At 36.1% G+C, this 20,198-nt stretch overlaps 1 protein-coding gene across 3 annotated transcripts in view; it reads right to left on the bottom strand.

Moving 5' to 3' along the window:
* Positions 1 to 20,198, bottom strand: part of SRBD1 (S1 RNA binding domain 1) — a 125,262-nt gene that overhangs the window by 16,955 nt on the left and 88,109 nt on the right. For all 3 annotated transcript variants that reach the window (XM_038132569.1, XM_038132570.1, XM_038132571.1), the window contains exon 18: positions 1,814 to 1,920. In XM_038132569.1, coding sequence (XP_037988497.1) covers positions 1,814 to 1,920 — 107 coding nt within the window. The remainder of the gene's footprint in view (positions 1 to 1,813; positions 1,921 to 20,198) is intronic.

Raw genomic sequence — 20,198 nt, 5'->3', positions numbered from 1 at the left:
GAGCTCTCGTGGGAAGTTACTCACGGCACTTGTGAAGGAAATGTCACCTACTAGGTTTTATCTGTCTGTCTATCTGATGCCATTGCTTTAAGTCAGCAGCAGCAGTGACCTGTTCGTGGAATGGCATGAACTGATTCTAGAAAAACACCACCAGCAAACCCAGCAAGTGTCATAAAATCTCAGGGGAAAAAATAAAAAAATCTTTCCATTATTCTCATGCTCAAGCAAAAGTTAAAAAAATAGTCCAAAGTTGATGAAAGCTCAGAATGAAATTAGAGGGTCACACCTTTAACCACAGACAGAATAGCAATCATTAGGAATGGAATTTTCTTCCAAAATTTCCTAGAAACATTGAGAAATCCGGCTTATTTGCACTGACAAAGGAACATTACAAAGTTGACAGAATTTTCGACCGATGATCTCAAGTCTTTCAAGCACAACACTCAGCAGATTAATGCAAATACTGTAGCACTGTCATCCCCTCCCTGTGTACTATGTGTCAAGAAGTGCATTTGATGCATCAGAAACCACAAACAGACAGCTCTGCTCCAGCTGCAATCTAGCTAGAGTGACAATCTCATAAACTGGATGTCTGAAGGAAACTTAAGACTGCATCTACACAGAACAGCAGACTTGAACAATTGTAAGCCAGGTTAATTAGACCACACAAAATACTTACACAATGTGGTTACCACCTGTAGCCCTGTCTGGACATGGTTACCCCATGTTCAGCTTTGTGGAGGCACAGTAGCATCTCAGGCTGATGCTTCCTACTGAAGTAGACAATATAGCTGTTCCTCCAACTCAGCTTATTTTATGATAATATTCTGTTGATTCTATGAATGAAAGCTTCATTTATCATTTAGGTAGGTACCTTGCTTTCCACTTGTTTTCTTCCTAAAAGCTGATCTAAATCCGAAAGCATGTAAGACACAAGAAATCAGGCACTGGGCAGGGGCTGGACACGCAGAGAAAGAACGTGGAAGCGGAAAACCAAAAAGAATAGAAAAAGAGTCTCTTACAAAATATGGACAGATGTTTTTAAGAAAGATTCTAAGGGGCTAAAAAACTAAAATATAGTGCTATCATGAATGCATTTTTCCTAACTTTCATACCTATTGTAATTTTCATTACTGATTATGGACAGTAATATTAGGGAAGAATATGGACAGAAGATTATGGACATTCTTTTCCTTCCCCTCCGACTGTGGAGGATGACAGCAGCACTTTTGCTCTTCTGAGAGTCTGTCGCCTACACAATATTGAATTCCACACACTCAAGAGAGAATGAGCTTTTAGTTTTCAACCCTGAAAAAAAGTCTAGAACATTCTTCAAGTAAACATGGCATAACTCCTTAATAAAAAACAAACAGTAAAAAGGGATAAATTTTTCACGTTTCCCCTTAAATCTTTCCTTTTCTCCTTTCCTCGCCCAAGTTTTACAACCTGTTCCACTTAGAAGTACCTATAAAAATACCTTCTAAGAGACAAAGTACACTTGAAAATACCTTTCTCCATGTAAAAATACATATTACCTATATCACATTTTTCTAAAATTGCAGTGTTGGCTCAAAATTTTTAAATATCTGGTTTTCTCTGAAGCATAGTTTTACCCTGGAGAATCACACATATCCTTAAAACCTGACTCTTAATGATTCAGTGAAATACTGTCTTACTGTGTCATTTTTATGTAATTGGAAGTTTAACACAAGAGCCATTTGCTCCAGCTGAGCTTGAGTCAGATGGCAGACTAAACAGAGACTCTGTGATCCAGAGCCATGTAATTACTGGAAAAGGAAAATGTTTCACTCACCTTAATAGTATTTCTGAGCAGATGTTAATATCAACTCCAACAAAGCTGACACACTCTTCAACCACACTGTCCAGAGTTGCTTTGAGCAAAGTCTGTGATACATCATGCTGAGAAACAAAAATAGAGATATCTGGTTACTGAAGTATCGAAGTGTACATAAACAGGAACTGCATATAGCAGTAACATCAATAAAATAGCTGCTGGAATTTAACAATCTCTTATGTGAGGGTACCAGTTAAAAATATGAATTGTAAAATATATATTTTAAAATGTCCCCAGTATCTCTTTGAAACATCTTTGCCATGATACAAATCTCTGGAATAAAGACACACTTCACATCCCGGTATTGCTCCTTAATAACTATTTCCCTGCATCTTGTAAAAACAAAACATTATTAAAAACATGATTACTCAAGAAGAGTAATACTTCTGGTCGATCCACCATGTCTTGTCTTTAACCTGACATACCTATAAAATCAGTTTAATAAAAATAGAGAAGAGAACACAAATGTTGTACTTTTGCACCACTATACACAAAATAGTCCCATTTATGAGCATGACATTACAGTTGAGTTATTATTTACTAAATGAAAAAGCCATGCACTCTATGAAGGTGGGCAATACATAAGGTACTTATCAACCCCATGGCAACAAAATGTTTCAAATTTTGAACAGATATTTCTGGGAAGATTGGCAGGTCTTTGACCAAAGCACCGCCAATGGAAATGTTCACAGTGTTTCCCCCTTTTCCCCCTAAAACAAAAATCAGTCACACTTGTCAAAGTTAAAAGTTCTCAAGCTCTAAGATTTCTTTGCCTCACAAATGTAGGCATACTTCAGCCTGTAACTGTGAGTTCCCCACACAAGCCCATCAGTGCTTAGAAGTCTGACCTGGAGGGAGAAGCCTCTCTAAATTCAGGAGCTAATTCAATCACTATGTTGGCTTAGCTTCAGGGCTCTTCTGCATCACTCATGTAAATCTGGCTTGATCTGTTGTGGTTTCATGATGCATCCATTTAGGACATCAAGCTGGATCCAAGCCAAGGTACCAAACACTTCATCCATTACTTTGTTTTACGTTCTAAGCCATTCAGATCTTTCAAAGATTTCACGGTTAAATTTAACATGCCAATAGCATCAATCCCAATCTACTAACACTGGTAGTTCATTAAGCAGTGGTTAATAACTGAGGCAGTCGTAAAACTTCAGGCAATGTATTTCATAGCTCCCTATTTCAGGTGATGGTAATGGGATGCATTTTCATGATGTGATATATAATAAAGTTACATAAAGCTTCTATTTTGCCAATATGACTCTTCCTATATTAATTTTGCATGCAAAACACCATGTACATGCACAAATACTGGCATTTACACACATCCTTCTTCTCATAACCACAGAGCTTGCTTGTACACTTGGCAAACATCAAACACCAGTTTCTACTTACTAATGTGTTGCTACTGCCACATAATAGCTTTTTTTGAATAAAAAGACAAAAAAACTCCCACACCCTCAAAAGAAGTCTTATGTTTCTTAACGTTTCATTTTTCTGACTAACTGAAGATGTAACTTCTCTTAATGAGGAATATATTCCCTCCTCCTCCTGGCATCAGCCACATAATATTCTAGAGCTAGAGGCTTCCAACTCACATGCACACTCATGCAAGAAATGCATTTATATAACACAGCTCAAGAACCAAAATTAAATGTTCAGAAACAACACCCACATCTTCTCTTTGCCAAGTACAGCTGCCAAATACCAGGCTAGGTTTTTCACTAAATGCTTTATTTGAGGTTCACTGGAAGATAGAGATTCTAATTAAAAAATTTTCTTTTCATTGTGATGAAGGAAGGCATAAAGAGAAAAAAATGCAGAAGACAATTTCCTTCTGCTCTTAGGGAAGGCTACTGGATTGAAAGTACTTGCAACAGTCACTGCCTCCACAGTGCCTTATAGCATAGGATGTAGCAAAGAAGGAAATCCATTAATCTGGTCTAACCTTTCTAAGGAGCTCTTTGGAAAAGACTTGATTCAGCAGAAGCTTTATTTCCAGCCTGCAGAAAGTAAACCTATATAGGAATTCAGTCTACTATATTCCCCAAAAACCAAGGAAAGGATCTGTCACAATCAAAAGCTAAGCATTCTAAAATATCTCTTCTAATGGAAGAAATGCCAGTGCTCACAGAACCTCATTTTCAAATGCACCATTGCTATTTATCTAAAGACCCGAGTTTGTGATTCCAACAGTTTCTGTAAAATTCATGAAATACAAAACACACATCTTTAAAAAACTATAGTTCTTAACTGTTTCTTTCTCTTGCCAAGAAGACAAAAATTTCTCAGGTCTCTCAAAGATGACTTGCATCTTAACTTTATTTCTGTTTGACATCATCATTTAAAAAAACAAAACAAGAGATTCACCAGTTGTTCTTTATTGCTCCACCACATAAGAGTCATGTGACTTGGAATGGACATGACAGCACATATGTGAAGACACAGATAAAGTGAACAGGCAGATGTGACAGAACAGGATAAGCATAAAAACAATCCCTAAGCTACCAGTATCTCACTGAAGTAAGGTACATTTAGCGAGTGAATGATGTTAAGTTGTAAAAGCCAGGAAAAGCTTCCAGATGGCAAACCTGCCTCCCAAGATGCAGCTCCTGACCACCTTTCTTTGGCTATAGCAAAGGAATTTTTACACCCCTCTTTACACTAAAAAAAGGCACAGAGAAGTGTTACACATTTAGTTTTTAAAAGTAGTTAAAAACATTATCATCTCAATACCACTGCCAAGACTTCCAACTGCTCAAAGGTTACACTTCAGAAAGGCTTAAAGTAAAGTGTATCTTCCACTCTTCCAACAGTTTCACAGATCTTCTCAAATATCAGAGGTTAGATGATGCTATGAACTTCTGTGCATTATTTATATGCACTGGGGTGGTATCAAATGAGTCAGACACTAGAAGCATACATATACCCTGCTCCTCACTCCCTACAGCAGGTTTGAAAAGACAGGAATGATGACCCGTTGCATTAAGTGCATCAGAATAAGACCTGCACAAGTAAAGCACAAGTCTAAAATGCCAGGCTGCTTTCAAAGTGAGGTAATGCAGAACTTGATGTTGCACAGTCTCTGACAACCCCTCCACACACCACTGATCATTGCATCAGCTGATCACCTGCAAATCCTTCTAAATAAAACACTTACATAATAGCACTGACGCTGAATACACCCCAATGAATGAGGGTGTCCCTGCTAAAACTGTTCAGTGTAGCCTTTTAGCTCAGAGTCAAGCATACAAGATGCTATCACAGCTATGTCTAACAAGTAGAAGCATGTTCTTTAGTGTGATGTTCAAACATCATCTTGAAATTACTGGCCAAATATAAAGTTTTACTAAAAGGATACTCAGAAATGGCTGTCATTAAAATATTCATTGTAATAGCAGATCTGAAGCAGAATACTTAATTTTATATGATGATCTCCAAAAGGACTGATACTCCCAATTTATGGAAACTAAGGCCAGCAGAAGTAAAGGGCTTGCCACAAACTGTGGGATGTCCAGTGCAAAACTCCAAACTTTTGTTTATCATCACTCTCCAGAAAACAAAGCCATCTTGCTTCACAAATAGTATGAGCAAGAACTTACACATTTGTTTGGTTGAGCTTTTTGTGGGGAGGACTATAGAAATTAATGTGTCCTAAGGGGTGTCAGGAACTGTAACCATATTTCAGTATTTATTTCCTAAGGAGTTATCAAGTGAGCCACGGAAGAAGATGCAGAAAATTATCTGATTAATTGAAACCACTACAGTAAAGAACTATCAATCAGTAAATGAAATTCAAACATTACATTTCTCTAATATTTTTATAAAGAGTATCCCAAATATAACTTACATTCATGAACATGGGAGAAAATCAAGAGCAGCTATTTAGATCTCTGGTCACAATTACTGCTCAGATTGGTCCGTGGCAAACTTGTTAAAATTGCCAGAAAAAAAAATCACATGTTTCAAAACAACCATTCTGCAAACCCATACTAAAAACCCTAACAATCAATATAACTTCATTGCATATAATTTCATCAATCATGGCACAAAATGTTTACTCCTGGAGAAGAGTATTTAAGAACATCCGTCCATTATGCACATGATAGTTCTGTTCTATCATTATGTCTCAGAACTTCAGCTATCTTTTCTTGCCATATGGTATGCAGCAGAGAACAAGAATTCTTGTTTCACTCAGTTTCAAGAGTTACAAACACCCACTGGAAATAGTTAACATTACTAAAAACCTATCTGTTCCTTGAGATGGTGCTCCCCCAACCGTAACTGAAATCCCTTCTGCAGTTTCAAAAACCTGTTGATGTACACAAAAGGAAGGCAGTATTTTATATAGCCTCTCAGCTCAGTTATTTCTAGCAGTGCACCAGTAAAGACACTGTAAAAATACATTTGTCATCAGCATGGCAAATTTATCATGTCAAAGAGCCAGTGCTCACATGAAGCCTGGAGGCTGTACTTGGCCAATGGGCATGAACATGGATGGTGGATCAGCACACTAAATTTGCCTGAACACTAGATTACCAGTGCTAGACTAGAATGGCCAGCTTTTACCTGCAAGTAAATTATAACTTCAAGTTCTTTACCTTTGGCAACTCCAAAAAAACCCACAATACTAAACCTCCACACAGCACTAAAAATAATAGACATAATTAAAATACATTTGGTGACATTTTCCTGGTTCCCTATGAATCATAATTTCTCAAAGGATGGTATGATTGCATATGTATCTGAAAGACAAATTCCAACAGCTTGAATTCTACTGCAACACACAGCAATTCTGAAATAACTGTTTTCCATTTACAAACATTATTAGATATCTACACAATCAGCCTGTGCCTCATTATTTACTTTAAAACACCCAAGAGCCAAGCAAGGCACCTTCCAACACAGTCAAGCAGGAATTTTTTGTACCCTGCAGAGCCTACAAATGTAGTGCAGACATGACCTAATGATGCTGGTTAGAAAGCAGTGGGGAGGGGATGAGTTCTCAAGTCTGGGCAGCAACCTGCAGGTTGTTGACCCAGGCTCAGCATTACAGTACTATAACAAGATCAATATTCAGTTTAAGTAAGACTGAGCTGTGTGCCAGACAAACTATTTTGGGTTTTGATCAAGTTATACCTCACTTGTCCTTTGAATCCAAAAGTCAGCCTTTAATTAAGTAAACACAATTTAATCTTTTTTTTTTTCTGTCAGATTAAGTCCTGAAAGACTTCTAACACTTCATAAAACATTATTTTGTTGGTACCTACTATTAACTTCTGTATCCATGAATTTTAATATTGGCATGTGTGACCAGTCAACATGCCACTTGAAAAATACTATTTTTTTCTTTAAAGAGTGGCATAACTGTGCAAACTGAATGACTTTTACTGAAAGAGAAATTAGGTGGGACAACACATCCTAAGCAAAGTTCAAAAATATATTATTTTACAGAGATGCAATCCATGGCAATGTGTTTCAAAATTTAAAAAATGGAAAAACATTACTAGTGCTGTAACCTATATACAATTAGCTTCACTTCAAATGCTTGTTAAACCACAAAAGTAAAATGCATTCATGACAAACCCTTAAGTACAGCAGGACTAAAGTAACAGAAATAGCCTAAAGAGAAGCACCTTTTAATATCCAGAATTAGAAAACAAAATTAAAAATATATCTTACACATCAGGTGGAAAAGTTGGAAAGTTAAGGATTTGGGTTTTTGTCTTTAACATTCTCTGGAAAATCCCTTCCAGTCAGAGTCTAAAAAAACAAGCTTATCCATCTGATGTTTGATAAAAGGATCTAACTTCTTTTGAATTTCTTTTGAAGATTATTTGTGGTTTCTCCAAATGTTATATTGTTATAGGATAAATTGTTATCCTATGTACTTAACTCTGACTCATTTCTTGTTTCAAAACTCCAAATTCTGTTTATTTTAACAGCATATTGCTATTACTGAAATATCCCAGGAGAAAGAAATGGATTTAAATTTTCAAAGGAAATGATAAAAACAAAACCAAAGTCTTCCAGCTCTAACATTTTAAAAAAGTAAGAAAACAAAAATGCACCAGTTTATCATGTAAATGCTTTGAGTCACTTGCAAATTGCTGGAATTAATCTTATATTTACTTGTGCTTGTGTCCTAAAATAAGCAGTAATACTGCCAAGCTTGTTACACAAATTCAGTCCCATCACTGACACATTTTATTTCTAAATTAGCTTCTGTAACATGAACAAGTTAGCAGAAAATTATGTATACCTAAAAACATCTTCCCCTTTACAGAGCAGGTACAAGTTTTCTCTAGTGATTATTATTATGTGACTAAGGAGCAGCAGTACAAATTTCAATTGTAATCAACAACATCATTCCTGGAGATTCCAGAGGGACATTTCTGCCAATAAATAGCAAAGGCAAAATTCCAAATTACTACAGGTAGAAAGCCTATTTTGGGGCTCTTAAAGGTCTAAATATAGGGGATATCCTGCAAAACTACAGAAAGCTAAAGCAAGAACCATCAGGAGTGGAGGTTCATAGATCACACAGTTGCATTCAGTTGAAGATTTTCCTGAAGATTGCTGAAGGATAAGAGAAGGAAAAAAAGAAAGATTGCACTAACAGAGGAAGAAGATAGAAGTTACAAAGCCCAGGTGAGTGTGGTCATCTGTGGGAGCTTTGTTTAGTCTGAAGTCAGTGGCCATGCATGGCCCTGCAGCAGATGGGTGAGGAACAGCAGTTCGTGGGTATAGCTCCCACCAGCCCTCCTCTGAGCAAAGCGAGTCCCCAGAGGATGTGAGGAGCTTGGCAAGAGGCTACATAAATACACATGCTTCTTCCAGCTCTACTGAAGACCTGTCGGAGTTCCTCTCCTCCATCTCTAATGAGGAATGTGGTACTTGAAATATTATTAAAAACTACAACAAAAAACATAAATTAATTTAAGGGTATTTTCTATAAAGGGAAGATTAGTATAGCTGATGCATATTTTATTGTACCCTAGATGTCTCATATAAGAGACTTCTTGTTCTTACTCCTTTTCTCAAATTTAGTATGCACACTTAGCAACTGCTACATCAGGTTACTCATACCAGTAATGCACTGAGAATGTATTTAATACAATGACACATCCTTTCCCTCATTAGGAAAAAATGTAGACGCCAAAAAAAGACATTTGTAGTTTTTTATTCCCACACCCCACAGAATCAGTGACTATTTAGAAATAGTCAAGATACAATTAAGAAGGGGGAAAAAATTATTTAAGGTGACACTACCTCCTGAAAATGCTTGCTGAAAAAAGCTTTAAGGTAATTCAACTTCACTCAACCTCTCACCCAGGCCCCCACCTTTTTTTTAAGTAGATCAGCTCAAATTTAATATGCTTAGAAAAGAACTCTTGCAAATCCTGCTGCTATCTCTTTCTCTCCTATTTGGTTCCTCCTTTACTTTGATCAGATAACTCCTTCCCCCTTGATTCTCAAGCTCTTCCATAGCCTAGCTAAAAGCCAAAATGAGCTAGGAATGAAACAGAATGCAAGACACTGCCCTGCAGAAGACAGCCAAACCCAAATAAAGCAAGCTTATTTTCTCTGCTTACTAAAAAGCAGAGAAAATAAGTGTGATTGACATACGGCAAGTCAAAAAAGTCACTCAGAGTAGTGTTTACTGAATGACCCGTGGAAGACTGAAAGCTGACAGAAAACCAGGAAACATGTGGAAAAACAGAAGTTAGCTCAGTTAGCAGCAGTTACGGATTTGACAGGCAGAGTACATAAGCATACATTGTGTCATTCACATCTTTGATAAATGAAAGCAATTTCAGCACCACTCATTACATCTAACAGCAAGTTATATTTAAAGAAAAAGAATAGGTAAGCTATTGGCAAAAAATCACTATGATATAGTAAGCTTATGGCTTTTCAGAAATGTGCTCTGCACTAAGCTTAGCAAAATTTTCACTAAAACACGTATTTAGCACTTTTCATATTACGTATATAGCACTAACAAAATGTTTACACATAGGAGGTTGAAAAGTTGACAGGTCTCAATATTAAATTAGTTGTGCTAACGTGTCAGCACTAAAATGTGCTCAATGACAATTTTAACAAGTGAACAAGAACACAAACATTTCTCAAAACCAAGCAACGTTTCAGAACCACCATCACCATTGACAGTATATGATTGTTATTGCTAATGCAATTAGCATAGTATAAAAAGTGAGGAATCAAAATGAACCAGTAAAATGGCACAAACAAAAACACGACATGTATTACCCCATACATGAAAACAGCAATTGAATACTCTTGCAATAGACACATTTTTATTCAAATAAGTAAGACTTCAGCAGGTAGAGCAAAACAAGCAGAAATCAAAGAACACTTCTTTTACCAGCATCCCTGACAGAAACTGTGATTTGTGCCCTTATTACATAGTCCTTACTTACATTCAGGATCTGGAAATTCCTTCAGCAACCTTCTTTAAAACATTAAAAAAATACAGTATTTGCAAATGTATAAAATAATACCTAACTTTGCAGTGCAACTAATTTAGAAAAAATGTTTGGAATAAAGTTTTTTTAGGTATACCCCAATGTAAAATCTGTAAATAATAATAGCATTACTATTACAAACTTATAAAGTTTGCATGATACTTACCAAGTCAGAGCTTTTAACTATTGTATATATAAATATATTCATTGCAAATCTGTAATCTGATTACAGCATCATTCATTTTAAAAACCAACCTTGAAAAATCTTTTATTTTACAATTAATCTAAACCTTAAAGTTTTAGGCAAGCTTGGCAAAACATAAGAATAAAGTTAGAAATGAAGTACTTGAAAAATTAAGACCTAATACTTTAGAAACTCCAAAAAACAATTTTAAAATCAGGTATCATTATGAATTCTAATTAAAAAACTTTTTGTCCAAAATGCAACTACTGGCTCAGTTTTAATAACATTTGCAAGTAGTAGGGGGAGTAGAATTCTCTATTTGTACAAACGTTTACAACTCCAAGCCAGTCTATCACTGAGCAAGAAGGGAACTAAAATCACCTCTGATTTTGCAGCACTTATGTCTACCTCTCACCACCTGCAGATGACTTATGACTTGCAGAATCAAGGCTCCCTTGAAATCACTGGCTGATGTCCCTTTACATTAATTAAGGGCAGAAGTCCAGTAGCAGTTTTATCTATGCTTTGTAGCACTGGGAGTTAAGAGATGAGGTAGCAGATAGATCAATCAAATATTAGACAGGATTGTTCAGTGTGTGTCAGCTTCAGCAAATTATTAGTTACATTAAAATAATCCAGAATTTTTAAATATGAAAAAATAAATTGTTATTGGGTGTTCTTGTTTTTTGGTAAGGAATTTGTATTTTAAGAACACCAAACGACAGTTGTTCGAAATGACTTAGATTAGGACATCAAGCTTTTGATGAATCCTCACACAAGTTAGCAGCCGCTCTGATAGTCTCTTAGATAACTGAGACACCTTAGATCAGCTAAGGCCAATCTTCCTCTTCTGGAACACACAAAGATTGGCAAAGAAGCTCAAGTGCAAGTCTTGTAGTGACTTCTAAAGCACCTGGCTGGGTAAGCTGATGCAAAGAGCCGAGCTAACTCAAATGCTGTTGTGATGGAGAAGACAGCTTGTCTGGAGACTTGTCATCACTAACTGGTGCAAGCAACATCACCCCTCCCCTGCAAAAGGAGGTTACATGGACAGCTAATGCCATTCCCAAACTGGAAATTTATCTCAATACTGAGATATAACAGAGGATGCAAGTCTTGGCCACACAAAGATTTGGCGTGTACCACCCAGGATACAAAGGCAATTCTTGCATCCAAAGACAATCCCACAAATACACACTTCAATGGTGGATAGACCAGTAGACTCAGAATAATAATTAGCTTTTTATATGATTGCAAAACCAAAGAAAAGTTCAAGGAAAACAAAAATATGAATGTCTATTAGAGGAAAAGTTTAAGAAAACCACTCTATTTTTCACTCTTTAAAAACATAGGCAGTCAAGAATGTGAAGAGGAAAATGTAGCTCCTAAGAGTCTAGAAAATCTGCATGTTAGAGTAGTGCATTCTCAAAAACTCTGAAGTCACTTAATAAAACATCAGAAGTACTCAGCTTCTTCCAAACTTTCAGTGGCAGAAAATGCATAGCTGGTACTGCAGAGATACAAAGTGGTGACTTTTGATTTTGGTGTACTTCACTCAGACTACTTTGACCTGTAGGTGACAAAACTTCTGGGAGATATATGCTTACAGAAACAGTGCTGGTTTTGCTAGACTACTCTAAAATTAGAACAGTAATAACCTCCCCTGCCACATTTACACACAGATTGCAGAACCTTTAAACTTCACACTACTTCAGTATAGGTACCTGAAAACAGTCCCAGTCTCACAGATGACAAATCAAACTCACAAGAACTTACTGATTTCTCCTTAACTAAAAAAGAAGTAAATGAACCAGAAAGGATCACAATTCTTCATTTCCTGACTACAACCCAAGGATCATTACCCAGAAGCAAACAGGACACATTTTGCTTCTCCAATATTTTATGACGTTCATGCAATGATCCCTCTGTGTTTGCTGATTGCTTGGACCAGGGACAGCTTACAGATGTTTTTGTATCTTTGCTTTCAGCTGTCCATGAATCAGTACAAAACAAGTAAAACACAGCTTCTAAAGTAAAGGATATGTTGAGCTAATAGCCATTTCTCATTGAACCGTTGTCTTATTACAGCAGGAGTAAAAAAAATGCTGTAACTGAACCAATTATATCCTCTTCCAGAGGAAGTGATGACATCAGTCTTGATAAAAATTAGTCTGCCTTCTTTCATAAGTTATTTTCAAGTAGGAATCAAGATTTGGATGCAACTAGGCTGTTCCCTCAGACTAACCTATTTACGGTCTAGACAAGAAGTTGGAAAATGAAACTATTTAATACTCAGTCAAATCCTAAGAGTGGGAAAAGTGTCTTCAAAAACTCATTCCCAAGTTCTCCTGTTACTCTTAACCTCTAGCAACATCAACCAGACCACCTCACACGTACAATCAAATAGGAAAAATGCCTCCAATACTGTTTCAGTCAAGTATATTCCTAAGATACTGTCTTTGTAAAACAAGGTATGTGAAAAAATTAAAAATGGCTTGTACTTCGATTTGGGGGTTGGTGGGGTTTTTTGTTTCTTTGTCTGTTTCTGCTGTTTTGTTTTGGTTTCTTTCTTTCCTTTTAAGTTAGGTAGGATTTATGAGGAACACATTTTGATTATTTCATGTACACATCTAAAAGAGAACTGGAAACAAACATCCGAGTGGTTCAAGTTATACTCATAGCAAAGACCTCTAAGAATGAGGTATGGAAAACTAGTCCAAAGTACATTGAAAAACAGGTAAGTTAGGATAATGAAAGAGAGATATGCACATAGATGATGGCATATCAAATGAGAGAAATAATTACTTCCTCTTGAAAATCTCTCTCCACAGAAGACAAAATGCTTCTAGCTCCAGCAGCCATTTTGAAATTTGTATTTGGAACAAACAAGAAGCTACAACTGATGTCCTTTATAATGCCTTATGCACAGATATGTTCTTTACGTACTCAGTCTTCTCCATCATTCAATTCCAAAGCTTCAGAAAAGAAAGGGATATCTCATCAGGTTTTTCAAGAAAGTTTAATTTCTTCCTTTTTCCATCTGCACATGCTGCACCTCACTGCACTAAAATATGAATTTTCTTCATTTGAAATCCTATCTTTAAGTCACAGTCAGTGGAAGAGTTCTCTTGGAGAGTTGCAGATTTAGAACATTTTCAATAGCTAATAACACAAAACAAGCACAAAAAAAAGTTTGCTATGAAAAACTTATTACACAGCAAACTGAAATTTCAGCAACCACATTCCTTTGTCATACAAGAGTGTTGTAATACAGTCCAGTTCCAGCCTACGGTCTCTTCAGATGCCAGACACATAAATCCATGCTGCCATTTTCAGAAGGCTATTGCATTTGCCTAGAATTTACTCTTATTTTCAACTGGTTCAATGGTTTCAGAAAGCATTCATATCTTTAAAGAGTTTATATATTAATCTATTTTATAGTTGTCCTAGTTAAGGGACAAGAAAAACAGGCAAAAAACACACTCATGGGAAAAAAACACATTCTGAAAAGTATCTCACTCAGGATGCAGACACTCCAAGAAATAGAAGCCTTAGCAAACTTTTTCCCAAAGCCCTGAAAAACTAATCCAAACAACACGTTAAGATATGCCATTTACTTGGGACGCTAGCTTTTTAGAAAGAAAAGCATAATGCCTTCTTAAGTAGAGCTGGGAAATTATATGGTACATAGTAATAGCAATGCCAGATCAGATCTCAAGATGTGGTAACAGAGAAAGACACTCTAATGACATGCACACAGAGGGAAGGAATGCTACAAAAATAAAGAGCATGGACATTCTATTTTGTACACAGTTCAAGCTAATAACTGCACCATTACCCTTCTTATCCACACTTATAAGATCTTCAAGCAAAATGCATGGGTTCTGTAACAGCCCTACTCAGAATTAAGTACTGCTAACAATGGCCCACAGGTAAGCAAGGAAAAGCTACGGCAGGACCAGATTTACCTGAGATATCCCTCAGATATTAATTCATCATAATATATATACATAACATCCATCAGCACAGCTTTACTACGACACTGTAGGGAGAAGCAGTCGCAGAAGAAGAGGCCCCTGACAATTCACACTTTCTAAAGAAACAAGACTGAGAGCACGATCAGGAACACTGCTTTAGAACAGCCTTAATTAGGATTAAAAGTAGCCTTTATCTATAATTTAGGAATAAATGGATTTGTCACTGATTTCTTTCACCAAAGAGACAGAAATTTAAGAGGACATAAAAATAACACTTCCTTTACTTTCCCCTTCCAGCTCATTATATCCCTCAGACAAATTAAAGTAAAATTATTGACAATTATACAGCAGGAATAAAGGCTGCAGAAAAAATACTCAAACAGAGGGTGAGGGGTTTAATATTTACAAAGATGGTCCAGATGATCAACCCACCTACTCTAAAGTCTTGTGATGTCTAAATTTATGCTAATCTTAAGGGAGCAAACAGGTATGAAAATTTTCATTCACAGCAAGCTGAGGAAATAAAATTGAAATGAAGTACCATCACTTAAAACAATTAATTAGAGGAAAAGCAACAAAAAATAAAGTGCTACAAGGCTACTTAATTCCTCTGCCCAGACATGCAAGTCAACCCTGGAAAAAGTCCAGGTTCACTGAAGAATTTTTATTTTGCTCTGTAATAATAACATACAGTACTTAAACTACTACAAATAAGAACAACACTTGTTCTTGTAAAACAAATGAGTTTGAAGACCCTAAATGTATGCTTACCTGGCTGAAAGTAATGTTTTTCATTAAAATTTTAACTTGCAAGCCAAGATTTCTGTGACTGCAAATCACTAGTGTTTCAGTCCTTAATTTGATAAACATTCTGTCTTAATATATCTTTCTTTAAAAAAAAAGATGTCACATGACATGACCATACACATTACTAAAATTTTACCACAAATGTCTACAGAAGGAATACCAGAAAAAGTGACCATTAAATTTGTAATTTTAAAAAAACCCAACCAATTTTAAATGTTAAGTACTATTGCTGAGGAGTTGTAGGAAAAATCCAACCTGTGCTACTATGCATAGGAATAAGCGTGAAGCAATAGCATGTTGGTTAGTCTCGCCTGTTCTCTGTATTCTAATTATTTTTACAGGAAAAATGTTTATTTGCAATCAGTAATACATTAAGAGAATGTATTATGTAGCAAATGACATGGCAAACAGCATTCCAAAAGGGTAATCATGTTGCACTGTGTCCAATGGGACAGTAGCCATTTACCTGTAGCCCCTGTACTTCCAAGTGGAGTTTAAGGTCCCAGTATTTCCCTCTGCATTTTGCATCATTTGGGTCCAACTTCACAACAGCTCAACTTTCCTTTGAAGCACTGCCACATCAGGGCTGTTTAAGAATGAAATCTGCTTGCCTTTAGGGCTTGATTGAGTTAAAGGGCAAAATCCTGGCTCCATTTGAAGTCACTGGGCAGTTCGCCATTTAATTCAATTCGTCTACTATTTCACAGTGACCTTAAGGGTATACCAAAAAGCTTGTACCCATGTATCCCGCCTTTGCTTGCAGGAAAATGTGGTGGCATGCATTAGCTCTCAAAAGTAATGGCTGGTGGCAACTAGAATGCTTTTACTTTGAACATTCACGTGAAGCTTGCAAGCATTCACAAAAAATTTCAGAACCAAACTTTAAACATTGGTTCATCAAAAAAGTTTATCTTCTGGTTGGGGATCAAAAATTCATTTTAAAATTTAGAAACTACAGAACGGACACCTGAGAAAACATTCACTTTCACTTAGTCTACATCATTTCAAAGAAAAGGATGAAGCAAGTCATATTTTATTTCACCACAAGAAGTCCCATGGTTTTTAATATTAACTAAAATGTGTCTGTACCAATACCAGATCACAAACATCCCAGAACATATTTCACATTACCACCTCGGCACCCTGAACAAACTACAGTGGCATAGGGTTGGATGAATGTATCAATCTGTGTATCACCATGGGCAGGTGCAAATCTGTACGGAAGGTTTTATAAAAGCAATAAAGCAGTTAAAAGAACAGTTGATCAGAAGTTCTAACTGTGGTATATAGCTCAATAACTTACAAGTACTTGTAATCAATTGCACCATTACTCACGTCTTTAGAAAACAAGATTTAAATGCTCCTGAATAAAATCACACATATTTACTCTTACAGGACTGCACCAATAACCTGTGGAAAACCCCAAATATTTTCCCGTGTTTTACTTCTCACACTGGAGTAAAGCCATCCATCCAGTGACAGATGCTGAGATGCTTGCAGGTCTACTTTTTCTTCAATTCCTTTACATAAATAGTAATCTCTTTCAAAGTTAAAAATACTCCTTTTCCTTCCTAGCTAATGTATATGGTACTTTATATCCTCATTTAGAAGCTTGGCAAGAAACACACTGGGAAACTGGTTTTGCATAATGTCTCTCTCTTTCCTACTTTCAACATTCTGGCATAATATTAAAGATCAACTCAGTAAAGTCGACAGCAGAATATTTGTGTTATACATTGCTTTCTCAGTTTTTGACTAGAAATTACATCAGTAATCAATGCTCAGAAAAACTGTTTCTACCATAAGCTTTTCACCATACCCAAAATTTCAAAAATAAATAATAATAAAGCCTGCAGTTAATAATTTCTCTCTTAAGACAGACACTGTAGTATTTGTACAGTCATTAAAAAGCATTTTCCACTTATTTTCATCATGTAAAATGAAAATATATTCCATCACTGAAATTATAACACAACCTAGCTTCTGCTAGCTAGCCCAGGAGAGTGAGAAAGGGGAATGCCAATTAATCCAATTACTGACAGAGAAGCTATCAAGATGAGTACTTATCAGGTCAGGTTCAAAAACACATCAGAAGCAACAGCGTTAAAAAAACAGAAAAGAAAAATGAAAAAAGAAAAAAGCTCACACTCCTTGTGCTGAGTAGCACTATTAAATTCAGATGCAGGGTTGTGTTTAGGTTGGACAGGCCCCAACAGTAGAACAAAGTCAGTCTGTCTTAGTACCATAACCAAATTCTACAAGTTAACAGCTTTTCATGAAAAGCTGCCATTTCAAAATGTCAATCAAACCTGAATATAAGTGGGAACTCCTGCAGAAATAACCAGCTGCAGGTTTGAAAAACATTTTTCACTGAAAGTGGAAACACAAAAGATGTTTGAATGAGATCTCTTTTCATTCCTGTAACAGTAGACGGTCATTTTCACAACATCAAGGACAAAAACACAAGACAAAATTGCAAATAATGTCTTGAAAGAACCATTTGCAGGGGTGATGAATGATTCAAGTTACAAATGACAGAATTATTGGCAAATGGAAACTCATTAATATGAAAAAGCTTCTTTTATAAGACTGCAGTTTGTCTCCGCTTTCTCTCATTGCATCTGAACAATTAGGTTGTATTAATTTCATTGTATGTTTAATATTGGCTTCCTCACCTTGACGCAGCAGCTCACACAAAGATCATCCTATTTGCAGTGTAAATCTTTTTGGGTGTTTACGTGTTTTGTGAAGAATTGAACTACTTTCAGGTAATAAAAATGCAGATTCCAACAGAGCAAATCTAAAACTTATGATTTACCCACAAAGAGAACATAAGTTTTACAATTCAGTTCTGGAAATACAAACATAAATAAGTCATATTTATTCAATAGACCAAGGGAAAATATTATTTATACAAGTGTACATTATAGTGGAAAAAGCAGTTTACCAAAATCACTTTGGCCACATTCTTGTTTCTAAAGAATATGGCATAAACAAAGCCATTTTCTCTACCATCTGAAAGATGCATAGCGTTTCTGAAAATGAATTTTCTGTCCAAGTATCGGCTTCATCAATTTCTTATTCAACAACTGGACTGATATAGCAGTGATATGTTTCATAAATTTACACATTCAATGTCATGAGACAAATTTAGCCAACAGGGAGATTTAGTGAAGAGTTAAAACCAGTATATAAGATTCCTCTCTCCAAAAGATAATACCTGCACTGTAGTATCATTATGAATTTTGCTTATTATTAACAAGTAATAAAAGTAATTTGCACAGTAGATGAATACCTCAGCATGTCTCAGAATATAGAGTATTAACATAGACATAGTGCCCTACACGTATTTATTTCCTTCCAGCATGACTATGACTATGATCATCACACAAATGAGAAAATGTTAACTCTTTTGAGTGACAACACCTTTATCTTAAGTTATGCTGTCCACCAAACTGAAAACACATTTACATAAAAATCACAAATGAGGCTGCAATGAAACAGCATAGTCATTTAAATGTAATTGGACATACTTGAGATGTAAGACTTTGAAGAGCTGGAAATAACTATTCTTCAGCAGCATTCACTGAAAAATAAGATGCTACACAACATAAACTGAAACAACTTGTCACTCATAACCCCACTGAACTGTGGTATCAGTTACATCATCCAATTTCACACTACAGTACTGTTTTCTATAGAATACATTAATTTCTGATATCTTAATCTTCATATTACACTAAACAGATACATATTGCACTGTAATATGCATTTCTCTAGCTGCAGGCTGCAGCACACTACCTTATAATTTTTCCTCACATTCAAAGTTCACTTCAGTAGAATCTCAACAGAAATTTATCAAAACTGCTCCCAACAAGAAGACAAAAAATATAGCAAGATTTCTCACCACTAAATCTTGTTCTTATCACTTGGTATCACCAACATTTGTTTTTAAGTAAGCTTGAGCACATACGCTCAACTCTGAGGTTTTGGGGTGAGTAACTCGCAACATGAAAAAATAGCTGAAGCAAGATTAACTTGATCATAAAATGCTGCTACCAAGTCATTTAGAAACTGAGACAGAAAAAAATAAAAGAAGGGAAGAAACAAACTGTGCCAAACCTAGTGCCTTAGCAAGCAGAGTGTTTTTGAACATTCTTAAAAGCATTTACTATTTACTTCAGGAAACAGCTACAAGTCAAAACACGCTGGAGATTTTTTTATTTTGTTTTGCTTCGAGCTGCCAATTGTTAGTCAAGATTACTATTCATTTTACAGGAGTGTTAAGAATGCAAATGGTTAACAGTAGTATAAACTATATACTTGGTTTAAGTTTGAATGTCTAAAACTATTACACACTGCATTCATCTGCATTCCCTGTTTATGGGAATGAAATATGTAGTCATTTGAAGTCCACAATATGTATACTGTGTTTGTAATAACTGCAGATTTTACAAGCACATTATTCTTTCCATTAGGATTAAAACCTCACCGAATAGCAATTTGTGAAAGAATTCTAGCAGGGCCCTGAGCCCAGAACTCTGACCTCTGATGAGATGCTTGGCAGCAACAAACTCTAGGTCTAAGCAAAACATCTGGTTTGAGTTAGACTTCCTGAAAAAATAGCCCCTGTACTGGGGAAACTGGTATTCACTCAGCTTTGTCTATACACTTTGACTGACTGCAACACTGTTGCGGGGGGGTGTGAGGAAGAGAAAAAAAGTGCTTTGCCAGAATGCACGTCAATCACTGCAGACTTCTTGGTGGCCTCCGAAGAGGCAGACACTTACGCTAGGAGACACTGTACGCATTTGTTCAAGCTTCTTGGGATTTTTGCTATTGTACTCCACAGCTCACTGGTTTTTTTCAGAATTAGTGCC

Source organism: Motacilla alba, chromosome 3, assembly GCF_015832195.1.
Source record: "Motacilla alba alba isolate MOTALB_02 chromosome 3, Motacilla_alba_V1.0_pri, whole genome shotgun sequence".
NCBI lineage: Eukaryota > Metazoa > Chordata > Aves > Passeriformes > Motacillidae > Motacilla > Motacilla alba.
The sequence above is the reverse complement of the archived record's forward strand: the minus strand, read 5'-3'. Positions and strand labels throughout refer to the sequence as shown.